Genomic DNA, 21974 nt, shown 5'->3' on the forward strand with positions numbered 1-21974 from the left:
AATTGATGAGCTACACATCCCACATACAAAGCTCTTACATTAATAAAATTCCACCTTATTAATATTTCACTAATAGAAATAAAGACTGATGGAAAGGAAAGGAAGTTTAAAATACCTTGATATCATCCTGCTTTGGGGCATATGGATGCCATTAGCAAGATGCCCAGTAAATACAATGTAGAATGAGTCTAAATTTTGTAAAGATACGTAGTAGAGAAACAGATATTGGCTTTCTTGAATGTGAACCTGGCTGGAAAATGTATATTATAGTGTCACATCAGTAGATGCGGAATTGCTTTTGACTTTTCCCTCTCCCTTGGACATTGCACAGTTAACGTGCAGGTACAAGGTTTGGAGGGGATGAATATAGTGAGGGTGCAAATAGAGAGGAGTGGACACTACCCATGGTGTCCACCTTGAAAGTGTCCACTCCTCTCTATTTGCATTGCACCCTCACTGTATTCATCCCCTCCAAACCTGTACCTCTTTCTCTGTAATTTCTACTGCATCTCCTGCCTAATCCATTTTCCACATAATACTGGAGTCTCCTTTTAAAACTCTAAATTTTAAAGTCCATGTCACTGTCTTCTTAAAATTTTTTCAGCGATTTTATATTAGTATGCGGATTTCCTAGCATGTCCCTAAGGTGGTAGACATTTTAATCTGTCTGATCCCACATTCTTCATCATTTGTCTTGCTCCATGTCTCTAGGTTTGTTTTTTTTTCAGTTCCTGAAGTATTCCTGATTCTCTCACCATAAGGACTTTGCCTATCTTGCTCCTTTTCCTATGTCCAAACTCAGTTATAATGTCACCTTTTCAGAGAGGACCTTTCTAATTGAAATATTGCCTCCACCTGGTTCTCTTCTTTACCCTTCTGCTGTTGCCCTCAAGAGCATGTTACTGCCGCAGTCCAGCTGCAGCAAAATATCTGCCACAGTCCGGCTGCAGCAAAATACCGGGGGGGGGGGGGGGGGGGGCATAGGGGTTGGGGGGGTGGGGGGGGTGGGGATGGGGGGTGGGGATGGGGGGTGGGGATGGGGGGTGGGGGGTGATGAGCAACTTGTTTAGATTGATACAGCAAGAGTGGGAGCCATTTATTTTAGGGCGGGAGCGGTATATATACATTCCACACAGCTTATCTTAATTAACATAAACTAGATACAGCAGTCAACCAATAAGGAATCTCCACACTTAATGGCTTGCTGGCATTACTTCACAAACCACTCCCTCTGGCAAAATGCCAGGTGCCATCTTGACTTGTTTACAGACCCTAACATGTTACCAATGAACTCTATAGATTTTGTACATTTTGTGTATTTTTCCTCATCCTCCTCAAATGATGTGGGCTTGGGGGAGGATTGTCTTGCTCGCCACCAATGGCTGAGCACCTGGCAAGAAGCAGGCATCGCTCCATGTTTGTTGAACGGGCAGGATGACTTTAGGACAAATATGAAAATTCATAAGTTGAATCTTTTATTACTTCTTGGATCTCTTGTGGTTCCAAATTCATTATGCAAGTGATTGATTTTAAATGAACCCTTCCAAGTTCATTATGTGAAAAAATTTTAAAAGATGGCATTTTACTCTTTTAAGGAATGCTCAGTTCTAGAAACAAAATAACATACCAAAAGGATATGTTAATGGGATCAAAAAACATCAAGGTTACCAGTTGAGGCTGCAGGCCTAGTTATTTGTCTCAATATTTGTATCACCTGTAGTTGACCTTAAGCAAACAAAGTGTGCTAGTGGTCCTCTTTACCACCATAACTTCTTAGTGTGACATATAAATAAAATTCCAGGGCAACAACTACTTGAAAATAAGAAGACCTCTTTGGACTCAAGAGGCTTACAAAGTTAGGAGCCTAACTCTCAGCTATGAATTTGGGATGGGAAATTCCTTTTATTTACATTTCAGATGATGTCTCAATTGAGGCCCATTCTCTGAAATCCCATGTAAGGGGCTCAGTCTACACTATAGTCCATTTATTAAAACTGAAAACCAGGGGACTTGAGAATTGAGTCATGAGATCAAGAAGGAAGCCTGAATGGGTTAGGGCTTCAACCACATGGGAGGTGATCGGGGACAGGTTGAAGGACATGAATGAAGGATAGAAGGAGGGTACCATTGTGACTAAGAGAACAGTTGGGGCACCACAATCAAATGGTAATGGTATTTGTAGAATTACAGGCATCAACAAAAATGGTGAAGAATATCTGTTAGAATGCTTCCAGTACACCTGATCTACTCATCCCAAAAGAGTCTGGTTGGGTGCTTTTTAAAGCCTGGATGTTTAAACCTACTAGTCTGCTTGGACTGTCATAACAGAGTGGCTAAATGGTTGGCCCACATGGTAGAAATATTTTGTTTCACATTTCTGGATTCTGGGACCCAGGTTTCTGCAGAGCTGAGGTTTCTGAGGCTGTGAGAGAAGAATCTGTTCCAGGCCCCTCTCCTTGCAGTTGTCTTCTCCCTGATGTCTTCACATTATCCTCCCTCAGTGTCTTTATCCAAATGGACAACTTTCATCTTAGGATGTCCTGATGACCTCAGTTTGACTTGATTACTTCCATAGAGACCCTACCTTTAAATAAGTCTATACCCTGCAGAGCCGGGAGTCAGTTTTCAACGCATGAATTTTGGGAGATGCAAACCATAAGAGGGCTTCATGATTAATTTAATTACATGATATTTAATAATATAGAAAATAAAAGAACAGTATGTCAAAAATTGTTTATTTCATTTGGCTACAAACTACATAGCATATCTAAAAATGATATAAAGTAACTGCATTTATAGAAATTAGTGTGTGCTTTATATACACCGTAGTCTACCACTATAATAGAGCTATGTTTTAATAAAGAAGCTAATTAGTTGGGCTGGGGATGTGGTTCAAGCAGTAACACGCTCTCCTGGCATGGGTGCTGGGTTCGATCCTTCGCACCACATAAAAAATAAAATAAAGATGTTGGGTCCACCAAAAACTGAAAAATAAATATTAAAAAATTCTCTCTCTCTTTAAAAAAAAGAAGCTAATTAGTATAACTCTCTAAATTGGAATTTGTCTTGGAGCAGTTAATCAGCCTTAACCATAGCCTGGTAGAAGCACCCTTTTGGGGTAAAACCATTTAACATTAACAACTTAACCCTTGATGTTAAGAGGACACATTTTTAGCAGAAGGCGCTATCTAATGTGTGCTAATGAAGCTTGGAGTTTACTAGAGGTTGATTTTAATTTTTCTTTTGCTTTCCTACTAATGGGATCTAAATTATAGGACTGATAGACTTTTTCTTTATTCATTATTTAACAGCCAGTTCACATTTTAATTTTATATTTAATTGCTCATAATAAAATATTAAGTAAGGTAAATGTAGCACAATGATCCAAATTAGGAACTGTGCTTTAAATTTATCCGTTTTAAAAAACCGTGGTCCCTTGGTGTGATAAGTAAACAAAAGCCTATGTTCGTGCATTGGTTTCATCAGTCCTGTCTCCTATGGACACACGAGAATGCTAATTTTCACCTTTAGGAAAAGGTTATTCTGCCACTTCTCATGGTCATTAGTGATGGCACCTCTGAAGCAGAGTCCATGTAATGGACTTGTCTCCTGGTATCTCTTGCCGTTTCCACACCAGCTCCTCCTGTCAATACCCTGCAGTGTTTTTTGCCAAGTGCTTGGTTGCTCATTCTGTCTGATGTCCTCATTATTGCCAGTGAGTCCTCCTTTGACTGATGGCTGAGGTGGAGCAAGCAGCTCTGATTCATATGCTTCAGTAGCTGTGGTACCACAGGCCTCTGCCTGACAGGTGAGGCAAACGGTGTAGTATTGTGATGTGACTACCTGCAACCACAAATCAGGATTCACTCAAATGAATTAAATTGATTTTGATTTGCAGTTCAGGAAAGTAAGGTTCCACAATGTCAGCCATCCATTTCTTTCCCCTGGTCCTTAGCTTAGTTTTAATATTACTAAGATGGATTTTTACTTCAGTCTAGATTGGTTGAATCACCGCAGACATAGTAAAAATTCAAGCTTATATATTTGTTCTACAAAAGTTTATGCTTTGTTATGGTACTGGGAATTGAACTCAGGGACACTCTACCACTGAGTCACATCCCCAGCCTTATTTTGGATTTTATTTAAAGCTGGGGTCTTACTGAAGTTGCTTAGCACCTCACTTTTGCAGAGGCTGGCTTTGAACTCGCAATCCTTCTGCCTCAGCCTCCCAAGATGCTGGGATGACAGGCGTGCACCACTGTGCATGGCCAAAAGTTTATTCTTTATTATTTTTTTTTTGTAGATGGACACAATACCTTCATTTTATTTATTTATTTTTATGTGGTGCTTAGGATCAAATCCAGTGCCTCACGTGTGCCAGGCAAGTGCTCTACCACTGAGATAAAACTCCAGCCCCCCCAGAAGTATATTCTGAATACATGTAACTACATTAAATATTTCTCATGGTTCACAGGTAGATTTAGTGTTGACTTTTTAGAAGACATGAGTTCAACACATGGATACACATTTTCTCTCTTAGAACTTTCTCAAAACAGGTTCCCATTCCTTACTCTCTAGGAATCATTTGCAGCCTTGAAACTATTTTTGGAGAAAGGAGTGGACCTCACTTCATATGCACATGTGTAGAGCTAAGCAAGTCCATTTCCTCTCATCTCCAGATCTTTACTGCTTTTAAAAGGTACTGATGTCCATATACTAAGCTTCTCTGACAGGCTTTTTGGGACCTGCCAGGCTAATGGTCCTGAAATCTGTCTCTATAGGTAAACTGGTTTATTTCTAAAAACAACAAACAAACAAATTAACCTAAAAGACAAACAATCCACAGAATCACAGACCTCACTACAGAGCTCCTTTAACAATATCTCTTGGATGGATCCCGTTAATAGATGCTTTTATACAAGTACCTTGTGTGACCTGAATGTAAAGCCAGGTTTGGAAACTTGTGTCTGGATTGACAGTGTCATTATCCATTTGGTGCAGTGGTTCTCAGACTTTTCCAAATAATCTATAGTATAGCAGCCAGAAATCTCTGATATAACTCATAATCTATGGCAAATTATCCATAAAATACTTCTCTGGAGGTTTTATAATATAATTTGCAATAAAATTGTAAGCTATAACTTTTATTCCTTTATTACATCTTTGAATTTTGGTGTGTCTTGCATTAAAACTACTTTAACAGAATTTTTATTCCCTAAATCTCATATTTCAACAAGCTTTTTTTACCTTAAAAATCCTGATATTAAAAATTGTTTAAAGTACTGCTGACATCCAGAAGAAGATGAAATAAGTAAAAATGGTTTTTCAGTGGTGTTAAATTATTCTCTTTTCAATGGATAAGTAAAAATTAATTACTGTTTAGAAAGTACATCATACATCCTGTTACCTCTAGCGTATCATACAACTAGAAATATAGTCCCTTCCAGTAGAGAACAAACTTAAATAGGATGCACAGAAAGGGCACTTCAGCTGTCTGTTAAGCAGAATCCACTGATTTGTGAGTTTCTCACAAGCTCCGTTGTTATCTCCATGTTCCGTGTAGTAGTTCAGTACAATTCCCTTTATTAACTTAACTCTCCTTTCTTGAATAGAGTGTTTTTTGGGGTCTGTCTTTAGTTATCTGTCTCCTAGGTTCATTGCATTTTATTTTAGGAAATCACTTTATATTTGTTAAGTATGGTCTGAATTCTAGTAAATGTGGAGGAAAAGTCAACTATGTTACGAAAAATCTGGAAAGACCTGACACAGAAACTGGAGACTTTTTGTGACGAGAATATGTGGTTGTATATTCCAAGGCTCTATTTCCGTCAGAAACGGCATGTGGGAAGTTCATGTGTTAAGGCACCAAGTTTGAATTGTTCTAAGTTTCTCTATCATTAAACAAACAAACAACAACCAAACAAATAAGCAAAAAAACAAAACAAAACAAAACAAAACAAAACATTTCAAGACCAGGGTAGAACAAGGTGGCAGAATAATACCTCTTTTAGCATCAACTTGTGACTGATTCTATGTGCTGACTCTGATTCGGGATTATGGTTTCTTACTTTAAAGACTCGGCTGTCCCAATTTATCCTTTGTGTATCTTTATAAATTATTCTTTAGCTTTTATGTAAATCTTATGTGATAAATCACCCTGCCACTTTATTTTTACATTCATTGACTAGTTAAATATTAAGGGCTACCCACTCCAAGAGTACAACATTCAAGAGAACCCTTGAATAACATTTGGAATTGAGCTTGCCTGTCATGAACATTCACTTTTAACATCTTACCAATTCCCTTTAAGATTTTTTCCAGCAAAACACCCATTACTGTTCAATAGGTTATATTGCTTGGCTAACTGAGGCGCCCATTTTTCTTTATTCCAGCATAGGAGACTTTAGTATGCTCAGTTAAACCTCAAAGTATACATCTGGAGCCCCAAATCCCCACCCCACTGGCATTCAGCAGATTCCTGGAGAAGTAATCTTTAAGGGATAATGGAAGGAGAGACGGACCATATAGATAGAGGCAAGTCCTGTTTTCACTCGAAGTTTCTACTCCGAGAAGACTAAATACTCAGATAACAATATCCTGGTCAGTCACAGATCTTGGACACTCTATAAATGTTCTTGCTTGTGGGTTTTCAGTTCACTGAGTCCAAAGGAGTATCTGAGAATTCTTTGGGGTCAGTAATAAGGTGAAAAGGCCTCGGGATCCCATGCCCTCTTTCTAACACCATTACGTCTTTCCTGCGTTTCTTTTTTCTTTTATTCCTTTATTTTTACCACAGTAATCTGCAATAAGGATTTTCACAAGGAAATTTTAAAAAGAAAAAAAAAACGGGAAATTGTCTTCTGTAGGACAATAAGGATGAGGCTTTGGAAAGTAGTGCTAGATCTTATAATTTCCCTGAGGATGAGTAATATGCACAATCAAAGATTAGCCAGGTGGCTTCTCATGTTGACATCATCAACAACAACAACAACCCAAAGGAAAAGGGCAAAAAAACCCAAACAAGTTAGATTCCATACATTAAAAAAGTAGGGAGTGTTCTATACCTTGCAGCCTTCGAATGGAGAATATAGACAACAATGGAAAGTTACCCAAAGGGTCAGTATAATACAATACAAAGTAAATGACCCAAACCAGTAGATTATTGTAAACTCACATAAACTCCAATTGTGTTGCTTGTGCATTCATGATGGTCAGTTCTATCCAAATATATTATATATTATAATTATATATGCATATATAACTATATTTCTTCTTTTTTTAAAGAGAGTGAGAGAGGAGAGAGAGAGAGAGAGAGAGAATTTTTTAATATTTATTTTTTTTAGTTCTCGGCGGACACAACATCTTTGTTGGTATGTGGTGCTGAGGATCGAACCCGGGCCGCACGCATGCCAGGCGAGCGTGCTACCGCTTGAGCCACATCCCCAGCCCTATATTTAGTCTTTACAAAACTCCTAGGTATTAGTTATTCTTAGACTCTTTCTAAAGATGAGCACACCAAAATCTTAGAGATGACAAATACCTTGGCTTGACATCAGACAGGTTTTCCATTGAAAATGTCATGTGAGAATCAGCATTGGAACTGTTTTCTGGCTGTGTTTATAAAAACATTATAGTGCTGTTTAGTATCTAATATTAGGCTTTTGTTTTACTCTCTAGACCCTCTCTTGTATACATTGTATACATATTTTAAAATATGACCTGAGCTGTCATATTACTGTCAGAACAGCACAACTGATGAGTCACAGACTCTCAGGTCAGATTCCTTCTCTCTTGAGAAATTGTTGGGAGCTCCACACTATCTTATTTTCCCATATCAAGTTTACATACTTTGGTTTACTGACATTTTGAATTAGATAGTTTGTTATTGTTGGGGCCTGACCCACACACTGTAGGATTTTATCAACATCCCAGGTCTTAATCTAGTAGGTACATATAACATCACCCAGTGTGATGATCCAAACTGTCTCCATAATTATCACCAAATGTTTATAGAGCAAAATTTTGCCCCAGTCAAGAATCACAACTCTAAAGTCAGTATGAAGGAACTACCTGAATAATCCTTCTGCTCAATTTCTTTCCTGCATATTAAGAATTTCAAGAAATAAATTATTCAGGCATTGTATTTGTTAGAACAAGACAAATCATGCTGTGTAACAAACAAGGTTAAATGGCTTAACACAAGATGCCATTAACTCTCTAGGGAAGCTGTCCTCCTGCAGTAGTTTGATGATCCAGGTAGCTACAGACTTTCAATAGCTCAGTGTCCACACGCACTCACATATCATTACAGCAGTGAAAGAGTGTGGAGAACCATCCCAACTGTCTTACACAGGAAGTGGCACATCACTTCAGCTCATAGTTTATTGAAAAGAGCAAGTCACATGTTTGTGTGTAACTTGAGGCAGAGAGGAAGTTTGGTCCTCAATACTTGAAAAGGAATGTCTGGGAATACTGGTGAGCATCAATCATATGTACCCGTGTTATCTGATAACTATTGTCTGATTGCCTTGAGTTCCTGACAACATGATTCAAGTAAAATTTGATATACAGGACCTAACCATTGGTTCTGGACAGAATGTGTACATGTGAAACAATGAATAAACAAGATGATATGTATTACATGCAATAAATGATATGCATTAAATTTATGAATTAATTTATTAAAATACATTTTTGTGATTTTTAAACTTTATGATATTAAATCTTTCAATTAAAGAGTGTAGTAATTCTCTACTTTGTATTTTTTATTTATTTATTTTTTAATATGTATTTTTTTAGTTGTACACAGTTCCTTTATTTTGTTTATTTATTTTTATGTGGTGCTGAGGATCAAATCCAGGGCCTCACACATGCTAAGCGAGTGCTCTACCACTGAGCCACAACCCCAGCCCCTATTTTGTGTTTTTTAAATGTTCTCCAATAGATTTCATTGTTCTTTTTGGTTAAATGCATTGTTATTATTTTTAAATCAGAACTGCCCCTACCCCATTTCTTCCTGGCTATTTTTCATACGAAGAAAAGCTACTTGATTTTTGTACATTTTCCCTCTCCCAGGTGTTTTAACCTGAATAAGTTAAATACCTCACATATCTTTTGTAGTTGGATCACCTAGGGAGGTGGTTCTCCAGGTGTAGCTCCTGAACTGGCAGTGTTAGCATCACCTGGGAACTTGTTGGAGTCTCAAATCAGACCTACCAATTCAGAAACTGAGTGTGGCATCCAGGCTTAAGGATTTTCAGGTATAGGATAATACTTGAAAAAAAAATGATATTATCTTCTTGTTTTTGCTCATGGTAATACTACCTTTTCTCAGCATTTAATGAAATAGTCCAATGTTGGGTGCTGATGGAGTTAATTTTGATTTTATTTGAAAGAAATTTGTCTTTTGTTAGTTTCTGGTGTTTAGCATATTTGAAATGTCCTAAACTATAAGAATTTTATATAGGGGTTTACTGGGGTGAAATGAAATCTTAGAGTGGTTTTGATTTTGATTTGCATTTCTCTAATTGCTACCAATGATGAACTTTTTTTTAAAGAGAGAGAGAGAGAGAGAATTTTTTAATATTTATCTTTTATTTTTCGGTGGACACAACATCTTTGTTTGTATGTGGTGCTGAGGATTGAACATAGCGCCGAGTGCATGCCAGAAGAACGCGCTACCGCTTGAGCCACATCCCCAGAACATTTTTTCATATATTTGTTGATTGATTGTATATCCTCTTCTGAGAAGTGTCTGTTCAGGTCCTTGGCCCATTTATTGATTGGATTATTTGGGTTTTTTTTGGTGTTTAGCCTTTTGAGTTCTTTATATACCCTAGAGATTAGCACTCTATATGATGTGTGAGGGGTAAAGATTTTCTCCCAAGATGCAGGCTCTCTATTCACTTCACAGGTGGTTTCCTTTGCTGCGAAGAAACTTTTTAGTTTGAGTCTGTCCCATTTATTGATTATTGATTTTAATTCTTGCACCAAAGGAGTCTTATTAAGGAAGTTGGGGCCTAATCTCATATGATGGAGATTAGGGTCTACTTTTTATTCTATTAGATGCAGGGTCTCTGGTTTTATTCCTAAGTCCTTGATCCATTTTGAGTTGAGTTTTGTGCATGGTGAGTGATAGGGATTAATTTCATTTTGTTACATATGGATTTCAAGTTAGATGAACTCTAGATAGGGCAGAGGGGTTGGAGAGGAAGGGAGAGGGCACGGGGTTAGAAATGATGGTGGAATATGAAGGACATTATTATCCAAAGTACATGTGTGGAGACACAAATTGGTATGAATATACTTTGTATACAACTAGAGATATGAAAAATTATGATCTATATGTGTAATAAGAACTGTAATGCATTTTGCTGTGATATATAAATAAAAAATAAATAAAGAGAAAGAATTTTATATTGGGATTTAAACAGGAATGAATGCTTTTAGCAAATGTTTTTCAGAATTTATTGAGGCAATTATAGAAATTTTCACCTTTAATTTGCTGTCATTTGAAATGTTTTAATGGATTTGTGCACTTTATGCATTCATGGAATAAATACGACTTGATGAGCTTATTTTAATATATTGTTAGATTTGGTTTGCTAATGCCCATTTCCTGACATTCTTGTTAATTGAATTATTTGTTTTTTTCCCTACAGTTATATCAGTACTCCTTACCTTATAATAATAATAATAATATTTATCTCAAATCCTTAAAAATCCAGTTTCTCTTGTGCCAGATTAAGAGGTTAATTGCTTTTTAATAGTATGTGTTTTATGCAGTTACTTAGAACTCAAATCAGAACAATAGTGACAGTTGACCTCATATGTTCTCATTAGAATTTTACCAAATATCTGGCTGGGTAGTTGCCCCCGCCAAGTGGAACACGTAACCATCAAACTGAAGCATGAGTTGGGGATCACGGCTGTCATGAATTTCCAGACGGAATGGGATATTGTCCAGAATTCCTCCGGCTGTAACCGCTACCCCGAACCCATGAGTCCAGACACTATGATTAAACTGTATAAGGAAGAAGGTTTGGTCTACATCTGGATGCCAACACCAGACATGAGCACTGAAGGTAAGGATCAGAAGAGCTGCTCTAGCTTCTTGTTGAATGTGTCTCAGTCTGTCTGTCCTTGTGTCTATAATTGAATGTCTTAAATATGAATGGTATAAATGTATAAATATAAGGTTTATATTTATAATGGTATAAATGTATAAATATAATGGTATAAATGTATAAATATAAGGTTTCAGATTTAATATATTTAATGTGTATCTTTTGGTGCTTTGGCTAAGATTCTGTTTAACTTGGCTTTTTAAATTTGCTTATTTATTAAATATATATTCATTGTGTATCTACTATGTGTGTGACATTATGCTGGTTGCTGGGAACATGACATAGAAAGAAAGGCAGGTACAACTCCTGTCTTTGTGAAGGTTATAGTCCTATAGGGATGTTGTACATTAGTAAGTAAAAATAAAAAATTAAAAATATGAATTCCTTTGTTAGGAAGATACATAGATAATACTGTGAGAGCGACAGATAATCCAGGAAGGTTTCTCAGGAAGTGATGTCTGAGCTAAGGTCTGAGGGTAGACTGGAGGAAGAGTGAGTGGCAGAGAGACTCCCAGGCAGAGGGGCCAATTAGAATCCCTGTGGCAGGAGAGGGCGTGGAGTGTTGAGGGAACTGGAAGACTAATGGGGCTGCAAATGTGAGAAGGAGGGAAGACCTCTACCAGGATTTGGGCCACAGTAAGGACTTTATACTGTCCCAAAGCAGTGACAAGCAGATGAATGGTTGGGAAGCTGGGAAATGCCAAGATTCATTTTTTTTTCTCCAGAAGTGCTCTTTGATTATAGTTGGGAGAATGGACTGAAGGTGAAGCTGGGGGGTCTGTGAGGGGGTGAGTGAAATGGAGAGAGTGTGAGAGATAACACAGCGGAGCCAGGGTGTTGATAGGAGTCTTTATTGATTGCACAGGTGCTTGCTGAGCAGGTCTTTGTGAAAAAGGAATTGTGTGTGGCTAGGGTGCGGCCAAGGAACCAGAGACAAATAAGGCATGATTTGGACTGAATGGCAAGAGGCAGTAAGACAAGTTCAGAGTGTAGTGCAGACGGAGGTGGATGTGAGAGGAATGAGGTACATGCTCTGGAGGACTATGGCTTTGCAGCAGCCCATTCTGTGAAGGAGCACAGGGAGGCTTTGTGAATGTCATGGCATTTGGAGTAGGCATGACCTAGACAGGCAGGTATGGCTGGAGAAAGGGCAGGCTAGGGGAGATCAGCAAGGTTCATAAGCAAGGGATTTTAAAGGAATGATCTATATCTCTCAGCCTGGTTGGAGAATGAAGTAATTGTTGCAAAGGAGCCCAGGCACCTGTAGCCGAGAGAACAAAGTAGCTGATAGTATCAGCATCCTGTCAGCAGGGGGCAGCAGAGAGCTGTGGAGATGGCATGGGCTAAGGGAATTTAGGGACCCATTGTTCTGAAGGAAAGAAGAAAGGCAGGGCTGCCTAGACAGGAAACCAGGAAGTGTTTCCATCATCAGCCCTCTTCCCTACAATGCACATTAGGCATCAAACACAATACTGAAAAATTTGCATACATTAACTCATTTAATGCTTTAACAGGACTCTGGTTAGATGTTGTCATCTCCATTTTGCAGAGGAAGAGACAGGTACAAAAAGTTAAGTAACCTGGTCAGGCCATAGAACTAGAAAGAGGCACAGCCTGGATTTCAAGGCTGGCAACCTGACTCAGAACATTGCTCCAAAAACCAGACTACAAAGCTTCTCTCTGTGTTCTCACAAATACTCTTGCAGATCCTATGGACCAACTAGTTTAGTCTCTGACACTCATGACCAACTGTTGTTATGCACAGCCATGACCTGTAGGGAAGGTAGCTTATCTCCCCCAATGTCAATGGTATGCAAGGTGGGAAAACCTATCTCCCTGGCCACCTTGATCCTGTATCGACCTCAGGTTGTGCACGTGGCCAAACTGGGCCTCCTTGTGGGTCTGTGTCTGAATTGAACTATCACTGAGGTTGGAGTGTGATTTTTGTTTCTGAAGGTGTGGAGCATTATTGACAGTTTGTTTTTTTCCCCTTAGTAATCTGATCCAAGGGAGCCTGATTTAGTCTTGAAAGTTTGGCCCTTTCTTAAGGAAGAAAAACATATCAAAAAAGAAACTTCATTTACATAGAAGAGCGTTGGTTGAATATAGGTGATCCTTGCCCTGCCCAATTTGTTTCTCTGATTTCAAAGCAGAGAAAATTGTTAGGGTAGTATGACTAGTTCCCATGGAGCATTTTAATTTAAGTTTCTTTGATTCTGACCTGATAATATTGTTACCTGCTGAGCAACACGGTGGGGGGACAGACTGGGAAAAGTTGAGCTAACACTATGCAGAGCCTCCATTCCCTCCTATGCACTGATCATGTGAAGGCCATGCTGCTAGGAGGTAATTTGCTTGATATTTTGGAGGTCTGCAGAAGCCTGAGGGAAAACAATCCATAAGCACACATTTTTGTTGTACTCAAATCTTTTTTGGGGTCATTGGGTCACTAGATCTGGTGCAGCCGTGACCATCTTTCACACAGAGGCAGTGGGTGGCAGCAAAATGAGACCTCCCATTGGAAACAGGTGAAACTCTAAGACTTAAAAAAAAAAAAGAGTTTCTTTGGTTCACTAAACCTGAAACCTGGAGGAGTAAATCAAAGAGTTAACAACCATTCCTGAGCACCGGGAAACGTTTTACCAGTAGATTAATCTATGTGGCTTCACAATATTAGCACAATGAAAGTATAGATTAGTCCAGCTGAATATTTTTAGAACTCTAGAGAAAAGATCCACTTGGAAGCATTTTGCACCACAGCACAATGCTGTCAGATAAAGTCTGAGAAGGGAGACAGGCTGTTAGGCTGTCCTGTCACTACTGGTTGTCACAGACCTGTTACAATCAATGGTGCTATTGATCTTACTCTGGTATACTTTGTCATATGTGGAGGGGTCGTTTAGATTTCTTTTTCATATTTTTTTTAAAGAGAGAGTGAGAGAGGAGAGAGAGAGAGAGAGAGAATTTTTTTTTATGTGGTGCTGAGGATCAAACCCGGGCCGCACGCATGTGAGGCGAGCGCGCTACCGCCCGAGCCACATCCCCAGCCCCTCTTTTTCATATTTTTTAAAATGTAGTTTTTGTCTTTCACTTGAGAAATGAAAATTCCCCCCACCCCCCGCATCCAGCACCCACTTGTACAAAACAAACCAAATTTACTCATTAAAATGTCCCTCACATAGAAAGGATTCAGGTTGAGTCTTGACCTCTGTTCCTTCAGTGCTGCGTATGACAAATGGTCTTCCCTTGCCTCCCAGATGAGTTAACGTGCCTCCCGGAGTCCTCAGCAACCCCCCTGTTATTTCTTCCAGCCTGAGTTCTTTTCACTCAGCAGACTGCATTCGGCTCTGCCGTTGTGGGAAGATGCTGACTTTGGAGCCAGAACATCTGGCCGCCAGCCCCAGACCTCTTTGTGGCTTGTGATACTGGCAGGTTAGTTCCTGCATTGGGAAAGGGGAATAGTAATTTTTGCCTTACTGGAGGGTAACAATAGAATAAAGGGCTTTGAAAGTCAACAAGTTGGGATTATATGATTAGTGCCTAGTTGTAAGTTTCTACCAAAGAATGTTCTAGACGAGCTGAACCTTATAATCCAAAGGTGGAAAAGAAGATGTGCACAATATAATAATGACATTTTATGTGTCTGCCTCTGGAGTAAGAAAGGAAATGTGTGTGTTTGTGTGACTGAGGAAGGCTGAACAGTGTGCCATGAATAAACTCTTCAGGTCAACCTCAGGTAAAGCATGCCTTTGGGGTTTGAGACCCTCCCTTATCTCAGACCCTAATGCCCCAGGCTGCTCCACATTACCTGCCCAAATTCTCTCTCTCTTCTCATTCTCACAACCTTGCCTCACTCAGTGGTGCTCTCAGGATGCTATTTTAATCATTTTAGGATTGGGTTAGTCTGGAGCAGGTGTAGGTTACAGTTGGGAGAGAAGGGTCTAGCTCTGTCTCAGATCAAATAGGTACTTCTGTCTTCTTCTGTTGTTTCATTTTTGTTCATGGTTTAATGAATGTTTATTGAGCATCTACTGAGACCCAAGGCTCATTTTAAATTCCAAAGTGAGAAACACAGATGGTAGTGTGTTTTGTTTGACCTACATAGGGTTTACAGTTTTTCAACTTTGTTGCCAACACTTAAAATATGAAACATTTTAAATGAAAAGATCTGGAATTTTGCCTTATCATGAGGTATTACTGTCTTTAAGAATGGAAACTCCTTATCAGATTAAGTTCTGCATGGAGATTATATATAGGAAACTTAAAATTTATTGACTCTGACTGATATCAACTCTAAATTGTTTAGGGTATATTATGGTGAGCCCTGATCTTATCCATCTTCTTTTTGTTCCATGGTGGGTTTTGTATTACTCTGGGCTCCCTTGGATGGGTTTTCAAGCAGGGAGATGGGCTTGGGTGCAGAGAGTTTCTCTAGGGTGGGGCAGAGGTGCTACATCCCATGGAGGATGCTGCTCTTCAATGGGATAAGAACAGCATCATGACTGGGTAAGTAGGGTGGGAATTCAGACTCACAAGATGGGGGGGAGGAAAGTATCAGAAACCAGGTCAGTTAGAGAAGGACCTCAGTTAAGATCAGAGGCTCTGAACTGTCTTGGCTGGAGTGGCCACTTAGGGAATAACTTAGGGCAACCTTCTGTGACTCTGTTCCTTCATTTAAAAATTAGGAATAGAAATGGAAGTGGCCTCATAGTTGGTAAGAGGTGGTTATAAATGAGCAGTATCATGCAGAATATTTAGTGCAGAATGCTTGCCAGGTAAAAAGGGCTCAGTATGTATTATCTATAATTAGTCAGGGCAGGGTGCAGTCTCTAAAGGTCAAACTGAAGTAGGGCTCTGGCTGAGGCCAGGTTAGGATGGGAGAGCACTCTGCACTGGCTACTTCTCTGAGCCGCTTCCAGTGACTTATATTTGTTACTTAAATATTTGACAGATCTTAAGTGGGATTTTTCAGTGATTCTGGAAGAAGGCTTCCAGTGACTGTTACCCCATGTTGGTGAAGCCCCTGTGAAGCTGGGCACCTTTGGTGCACATGGCAGCTGACACACACCCCTCAGAAGGATGTGTCTGACATGAGAGAGCCTCAAACTAACATGTATCCCTTTTTAACTTGTGAACAGAGCACATGCTTCTTGATAAAACCTTTTACAGATAAAAAGGAAGGGGACGGTATTACATCAATTGGGCTCTTTGGAGCAGACCTGTCCTTGGGGGAACCTCTGAGCAGACGGAGGGAAGAGATCCTGGCTGGGTCTGTTGAAGACTTGGTTTGGCAGGCTGGCCACACTGGTGCCATGCAAGCTGAGCACTGGGGCTGGACTCCTGGGTTCAGCACCTTCTACTGCAAATGGCCACTGTAGTCTATTTATAGATTGGGCAATTGACAAAACAAAACAAAAACAAAAACTAACAACATTCTTTTTTATTTCCTGCCAAAGAACATAGTGTCTGGAGAAGCAGCCTTAGCAAAGAACTTGTCACCTGATGCTAGTGGTATCGGGAGCAGGAACTACAAGTGGGACTCCATTCCCACCCATCCAGAATTTCTTAGAGCAAACCTCCTTCCAACCCTGAGTAGGACACAAGCCCTGCAGTTAAGCAGGACACACGTCTCAGCAAGATCAACCAAACTAACCTAGGAGGCTTTGCCACCTCTGATCCCCTGACTCAGATGGTGAATCCACCACACAGTGCTTTCCCTAAGACCGCAGTGAGGCGCCTCACTGGCTCATCAGATGCTCTCCACACCTTGCTGCATCTCCAGGACATTTAGTACCTCTGGGAGGGGACCACAAGGAACTATGGCAGCCCCGCCCAGCTCCACCTCAGAACACCTGAAACCAGGCCTGCAGCATTTCATGAGTTAAAATCCATGGCTCAGTTTAGACACTGGGATCAAGATAGAGCATATGTCAGGGCAACAGGCCCTAAGGAGAGAGTGATGAGGCCTAAGGCACCAACATATTCCTTTCAGACTCATTCTAAACTGCTGGCTGGTGCCTGTAGCTTTGAATCTCTTCATTAGGGAGACTCACAGAACATGGTGGCTAGGCTAGACTGTTATCCTGGCTTCTCTGCAGAGTCTCCCACTCCTGTCTCAGTGTGGTGGGTGTGAAGCTGAGGTAGACAGGTGACTGAGAGGACCTTCAAGGGGAGGGCGGGGTGTGTGTGTGTGTGTGTGTGTGTGTGTGTGTGTGTGTGTGTCCGTCCAATTCCATTGTGTTGTGTTAGCACCTTCAGGGCACTTGTGTTTCAAGAGGGCATCTAAAGAGGGAGGGCTAAATTCACTTGACTGCATTTCCTGGGGATTCTAGATCTTGGGGTAGGTCAGCAGGTGAGATCAGCAGGTGAGGGAGGGGCTTACCGCAACTTCAGTCATTCAGTGGGATGGAAAAATGTAGGCGGCAGGGTTCCTCGGTGTGATACTGAGAGGATCCTTCTGGGGCCATTGTGTCCTTCTGTGGAGGACAGAGAGCACCTAGAGAACACGGAGGTATAAGTATCCATCTATAATCTGGGCTCTGTATAGTTTCTTTGTTTTTTCTCGATTTCATTTACTAAAAAACTTCAACTCACTATTAAAATCTCTCTAGTGGGAAGCTGTGAGCAGAAAGCATCCAGTAACTCCTTGGATGGTTTTAGGGGGCGCCTCTGCAGGATAAGAGGAGGGAGTCTCTCAGCACTCAGCAGGGCATAGGACATCTTCTCTCAGAAGGAGAAGACATTTGGATAACCTAATAATTGAAATAGCCAGCATAAAGTGGTAATAGCTATAATCATAATTGCCCAATAACATAGAAATTGAATCAGTTTTAGTATTCACTGCATCATGGTGAAGTAAATGATTGGTTATTCCACATATATCAATTATAAGTTAGCCATTCCATTTGACAAGTGAAAATTAACATGAAATTCTAGTTCAGGTTTCATCTGTCTAATTAATGAAAAAGATTGATTCTTTAACCAATGTGGACCAGTTCTGTGTTTTACATTTATATGGAAGAACATTTTATGTTAAATGAAATTCAGGTGACAGAATATAACATGTTTTCTTTGAAATCTTCCAAAACCACTGACCAATCTCTGTGAGCCCTGGTAAGAGATGTAAATATCTATTTTGACCATGGATGACAGTTAACTTTTCTTTGGAGGGAAATTTGCATTGATGGTAAAGCCACTCAGAGGAGCAGTGACATTCAGTGAAGGTCAAAGGGACCCACCAGGTATCTCTGGAATGCTCTTTCCACTTGGTCATCGGCCTCTAAGCTCATCTCACCTCTGCCTTCGAAGCAGAGCCAGTGCTCATGGCCGTGCCTCACTCTGCCTGGCCCTGTGACGTGGTGGTGTGCTGGAGGAGGTAACAGTGACATACAGAGGTCTCATGTTCACTTGTGTGTGCTGTGCTCTCTCCATCAGGCCGAGTGCAGATGCTACCGCAGGCAGTGTGTCTCCTGCACGCACTTCTGGAGAATGGACACACCGTGTATGTTCACTGCAACGCAGGGGTGGGCCGCTCCACCGCCGCGGTCTGCGGCTGGCTCCAGTACGTGCTGGGCTGGAATCTGAGGAAGGTGCAGTACTTTGTCATGGCCAAGAGGCCAGCGGTGTTCATTGATGAAGACGCCTTGGCCGGGGCACAAGAGGACTTTTTCCAGAAATTTGGGAAGATTCATTCTTCGGTGTGTAGTCTGTAGCTGGCCAAGCTGCTGCCCCTTCTTCCCAGTTTTCTTAGGATTCCTGAAGTGATGTTAGTAAAATGACCTAGAAACAAAAGCCCCACTCGAACTGGGAGGACTGTGGTGTGTGCTCCTCCTCCAAGCTGCTACTGGGCTGCTGGGAGTGGCTTTCCATCAGGCCTTGGGCTGTACTTTACAAAGGAAGCTGTGATTGACACAAGAGAAAGGCAGAAAGCAGCTGGGTTGTGCAATGTTGTTCTAGCATCAGACACAAAAAGAATGCATGCAGTCCTGGCTGCCTGAGGGCAGAAGGGCCCTTTGCTTCACAGGTACTGCATGGGCTGTAGCATAGATCTGTAAGGGCAATTTCTCCTTGCATTGTGATTCTTTGACATGCAAAATTAAAGATCGAAGGTTATGTGGATCTCATCACTAGACTATTATATGCGTGTGTTTACACCTGCATACACACACACAGCTTTTCTACTGAATTGAACTAACATTATGGTCATTTACCAAAGGAGGGAATAAGAGTCGAAACTGAACTATGACAAAAGAAGATCTCATATAGACAGAAAGCAGTGATTTTCTTGGTTTTTGTGTCCTGTTTTGTAGTGGTATAGTGTATTCCTAGGCATCTCCTTCCCTATGTACCTGAAGACCCCATGTGATAACCAAGGTAGACAAAGCTCTCTATTTGTTTTAGTTGAGTTTTAAAGCATTTTCCTAAAGTCTCACAACCAGTCAGGGAGGAGCTGGAGTTTGTAGCTCATGTTTATGTGACTCAGTGCTATTTTCCATCCAATTTTTTTTTCCATCATAGAGTAGTGACTTCAGTTTTGTTCCTCTCAGAATAAGGTTGATCCCCTGCAGAAATTTCTACAGGGAGAAATGCAACAGTGTTCTAATCAATTACTAAAGAATTTAGGTAAGTATTTCTATTTTGTACAACCTAATTTAAGACATAGTGGGCTGTCTCAAGACTTAAGCCATAGCTCAGGAACTGTATCACAAAACAGAACTATATGAGAGGAACTGTATTACCAAAAAAAAGCCCGAAGAGCCAAAATCTTTAGGTCATTGTTTCACAGCTTGAGTCTGATCCTGGCTCAACCACCAGGTTAGTGCAACACACAGTTACTGTGCCTCCAGAACACACAATTCATTCCACTAAGTTCTACAGGAAACAAAGATGAGCAAGATTTTGCCTTCAAAAGTGTACACCTTGGAAATAGACCTGCGTTCAACACCCTAGACATTGACCTGTGTTCAACCAACCATAATACAAAATTGAGTTGTGCTCGTGAGGTAAGAATACAGGAAGAGAAACACCTTTCAATTGAGTGCCTGTATGTGGTGTGTCTATCATTTTATTCAGTTGCACCTTCATAGTACAGCATGAGGGAGGCTTCATTTTCTCCATTATTTAAATGAAGAAGCAAAAGCTAAGAGAGGTTAAATCAGTGTCAGTTGCCACATGCAGAGTAAATGGAGTGAGAGACAAAACTAGATTTGTTTGACTCACAGTTCACGCTTTAAAAACTTAAACTATAATGCTTATTTATTTTTCTGTTTCTTCTTTCTTCCACAAACATGTATTGTTAGATAAGAGAGATTCTCATTCAGGAGGTATAAAAGGGGATAAGAAGGACCCAGGGTGAGTTCCAGTAGAGCTCAGAAGAGGGGGAGATGTCTTATGACACTGCATGGGAGGTGACATTTTGATATTTGCTTTGGGCAGAGGAGGCTAGATAGGAAACATTTTTTTTTTTCTGACAGATTTACAAAATTCAATTTATAAACCAGCACTGGATGGTGGGAAGTTCAGTTCTCTTGCTAAAAATAGTTAGAAATAGTCATTGTATCCAGGAACCCATTTATAGTCATATGTGTTATATAAAATTTAATCTTAAAAATGGAATATTTTTAACTAATATACATAAGTGGTGTGTGTGTGTGTGTGAGTAAATTTCCTTAATGCCTAAGAAATACAGCTGTATAATTTCTAATTTATAATGGCCTTTTGGGATAGATTTCTTCCTTTTTTCCTTTTTTTGCTCTGGTAAAACCAGTTTAAGACTATTACAGAATGTTTTAGAATAACCTCTTTTGTCCTCAGTGAATGGAATGTCTAATATATTTTGAAATCACCAGGATTTTTGGTTAAATAAAAGCATTAGAAAAAGACCTTTGTCTCTGGAATTGTTTTAATGTCATTAACTTAGTCTGGAATCTAGAGAAATCAACTAGGTTTTTTTTTTTATTTTTTAAAGGGGGCAGTGAGCTGAGCTAAATTGTTCTTTCTTTGTTGTCCTTATTCTGTCATTAACCTAGCAAAATTGGCAATTGATAGAGGAAGTCAACAGCAGGGCCACCACAAAGAAGTGATGAAAACTTGTAAGAATGGGTCTGACAAAAATCATATCACATATGGTGTCCTTAGCTGCTTGTCATTGGCATTAACTAAATTTTGTGGGGGAGGGTGCTGGGGATTGAACCCAGGGCCTTCCACATATTAAGCACTCATCCTACCACTGAGTTACACCCCAGGCCAGCAAACTTCAATCACAGACTTCTCAAAGAAAATTGTATTATGGTAAAGAAATATCCAAGTAGGGTTGTCTTCTTTCAGACTTTTAACATTATCCTTGTTTTATTTTATAGACAAAGAAATCTGAAAGAATACACATTCTCTTCTGGCCAACATTAAGGTGTAGGTGAAAACCACTTGGTTGGGCCTAAGAAATAATGATTTAAAAATGTGGTTAGGATTTTGAAAATGATAAGGAGGTAATGGAAGGAGAGATTTGCAAATGTGTTAGAAAAGAAGTGAAAACTTGCCACAGGTGAAAAGAAAAACACCGAATAGCTAAACATGGAGTCAGATTAGAAGTTAAAACTGAAATTATCTTAAAGATTTATAAACCATCACTGGATAATGTAATTATTTTACAGAAGAGCAGAAGGCCCAGAGATATTAACTCAGTTTTCTGTAGCAAAAAAATTGTACTCCAGAGAAAGAGGGTATTTGAAAGAAGGACCAACTAGATGTAGTGTTGGCCATGGAGTGTGGGTGTATGGAGGTTTATTACTTTGCAGGAGATGAAAGAAAATCTGATGGGTGACAGAGCTAAGAATAAAGGAAAAAAAAACA

General features: G+C 39.9%; 1 protein-coding gene across 1 annotated transcript in view; it reads left to right on the plus strand.

Annotated features, from left to right (window-relative positions):
* LOC308634938 (laforin-like) overlaps positions 1–20956 on the plus strand; it is a 66600-nt gene extending 45644 nt beyond the window's left edge. The window contains exons 2-3 of the mRNA XM_081269138.1: positions 10843–11084; positions 18561–20956. Of these exons, the coding sequence (XP_081125264.1) occupies positions 10843–11084; positions 18561–18838 (520 nt within the window). The 3' untranslated portion in view covers positions 18839–20956. The remainder of the gene's footprint in view (positions 1–10842; positions 11085–18560) is intronic.
* The last annotated feature ends 1018 nt before the right edge of the window (positions 20957–21974 follow it).

Source organism: Spermophilus citellus (assembly GCF_964194105.1).
Source record: "Spermophilus citellus genome assembly, chromosome: 16".
NCBI lineage: Eukaryota > Metazoa > Chordata > Mammalia > Rodentia > Sciuridae > Spermophilus > Spermophilus citellus.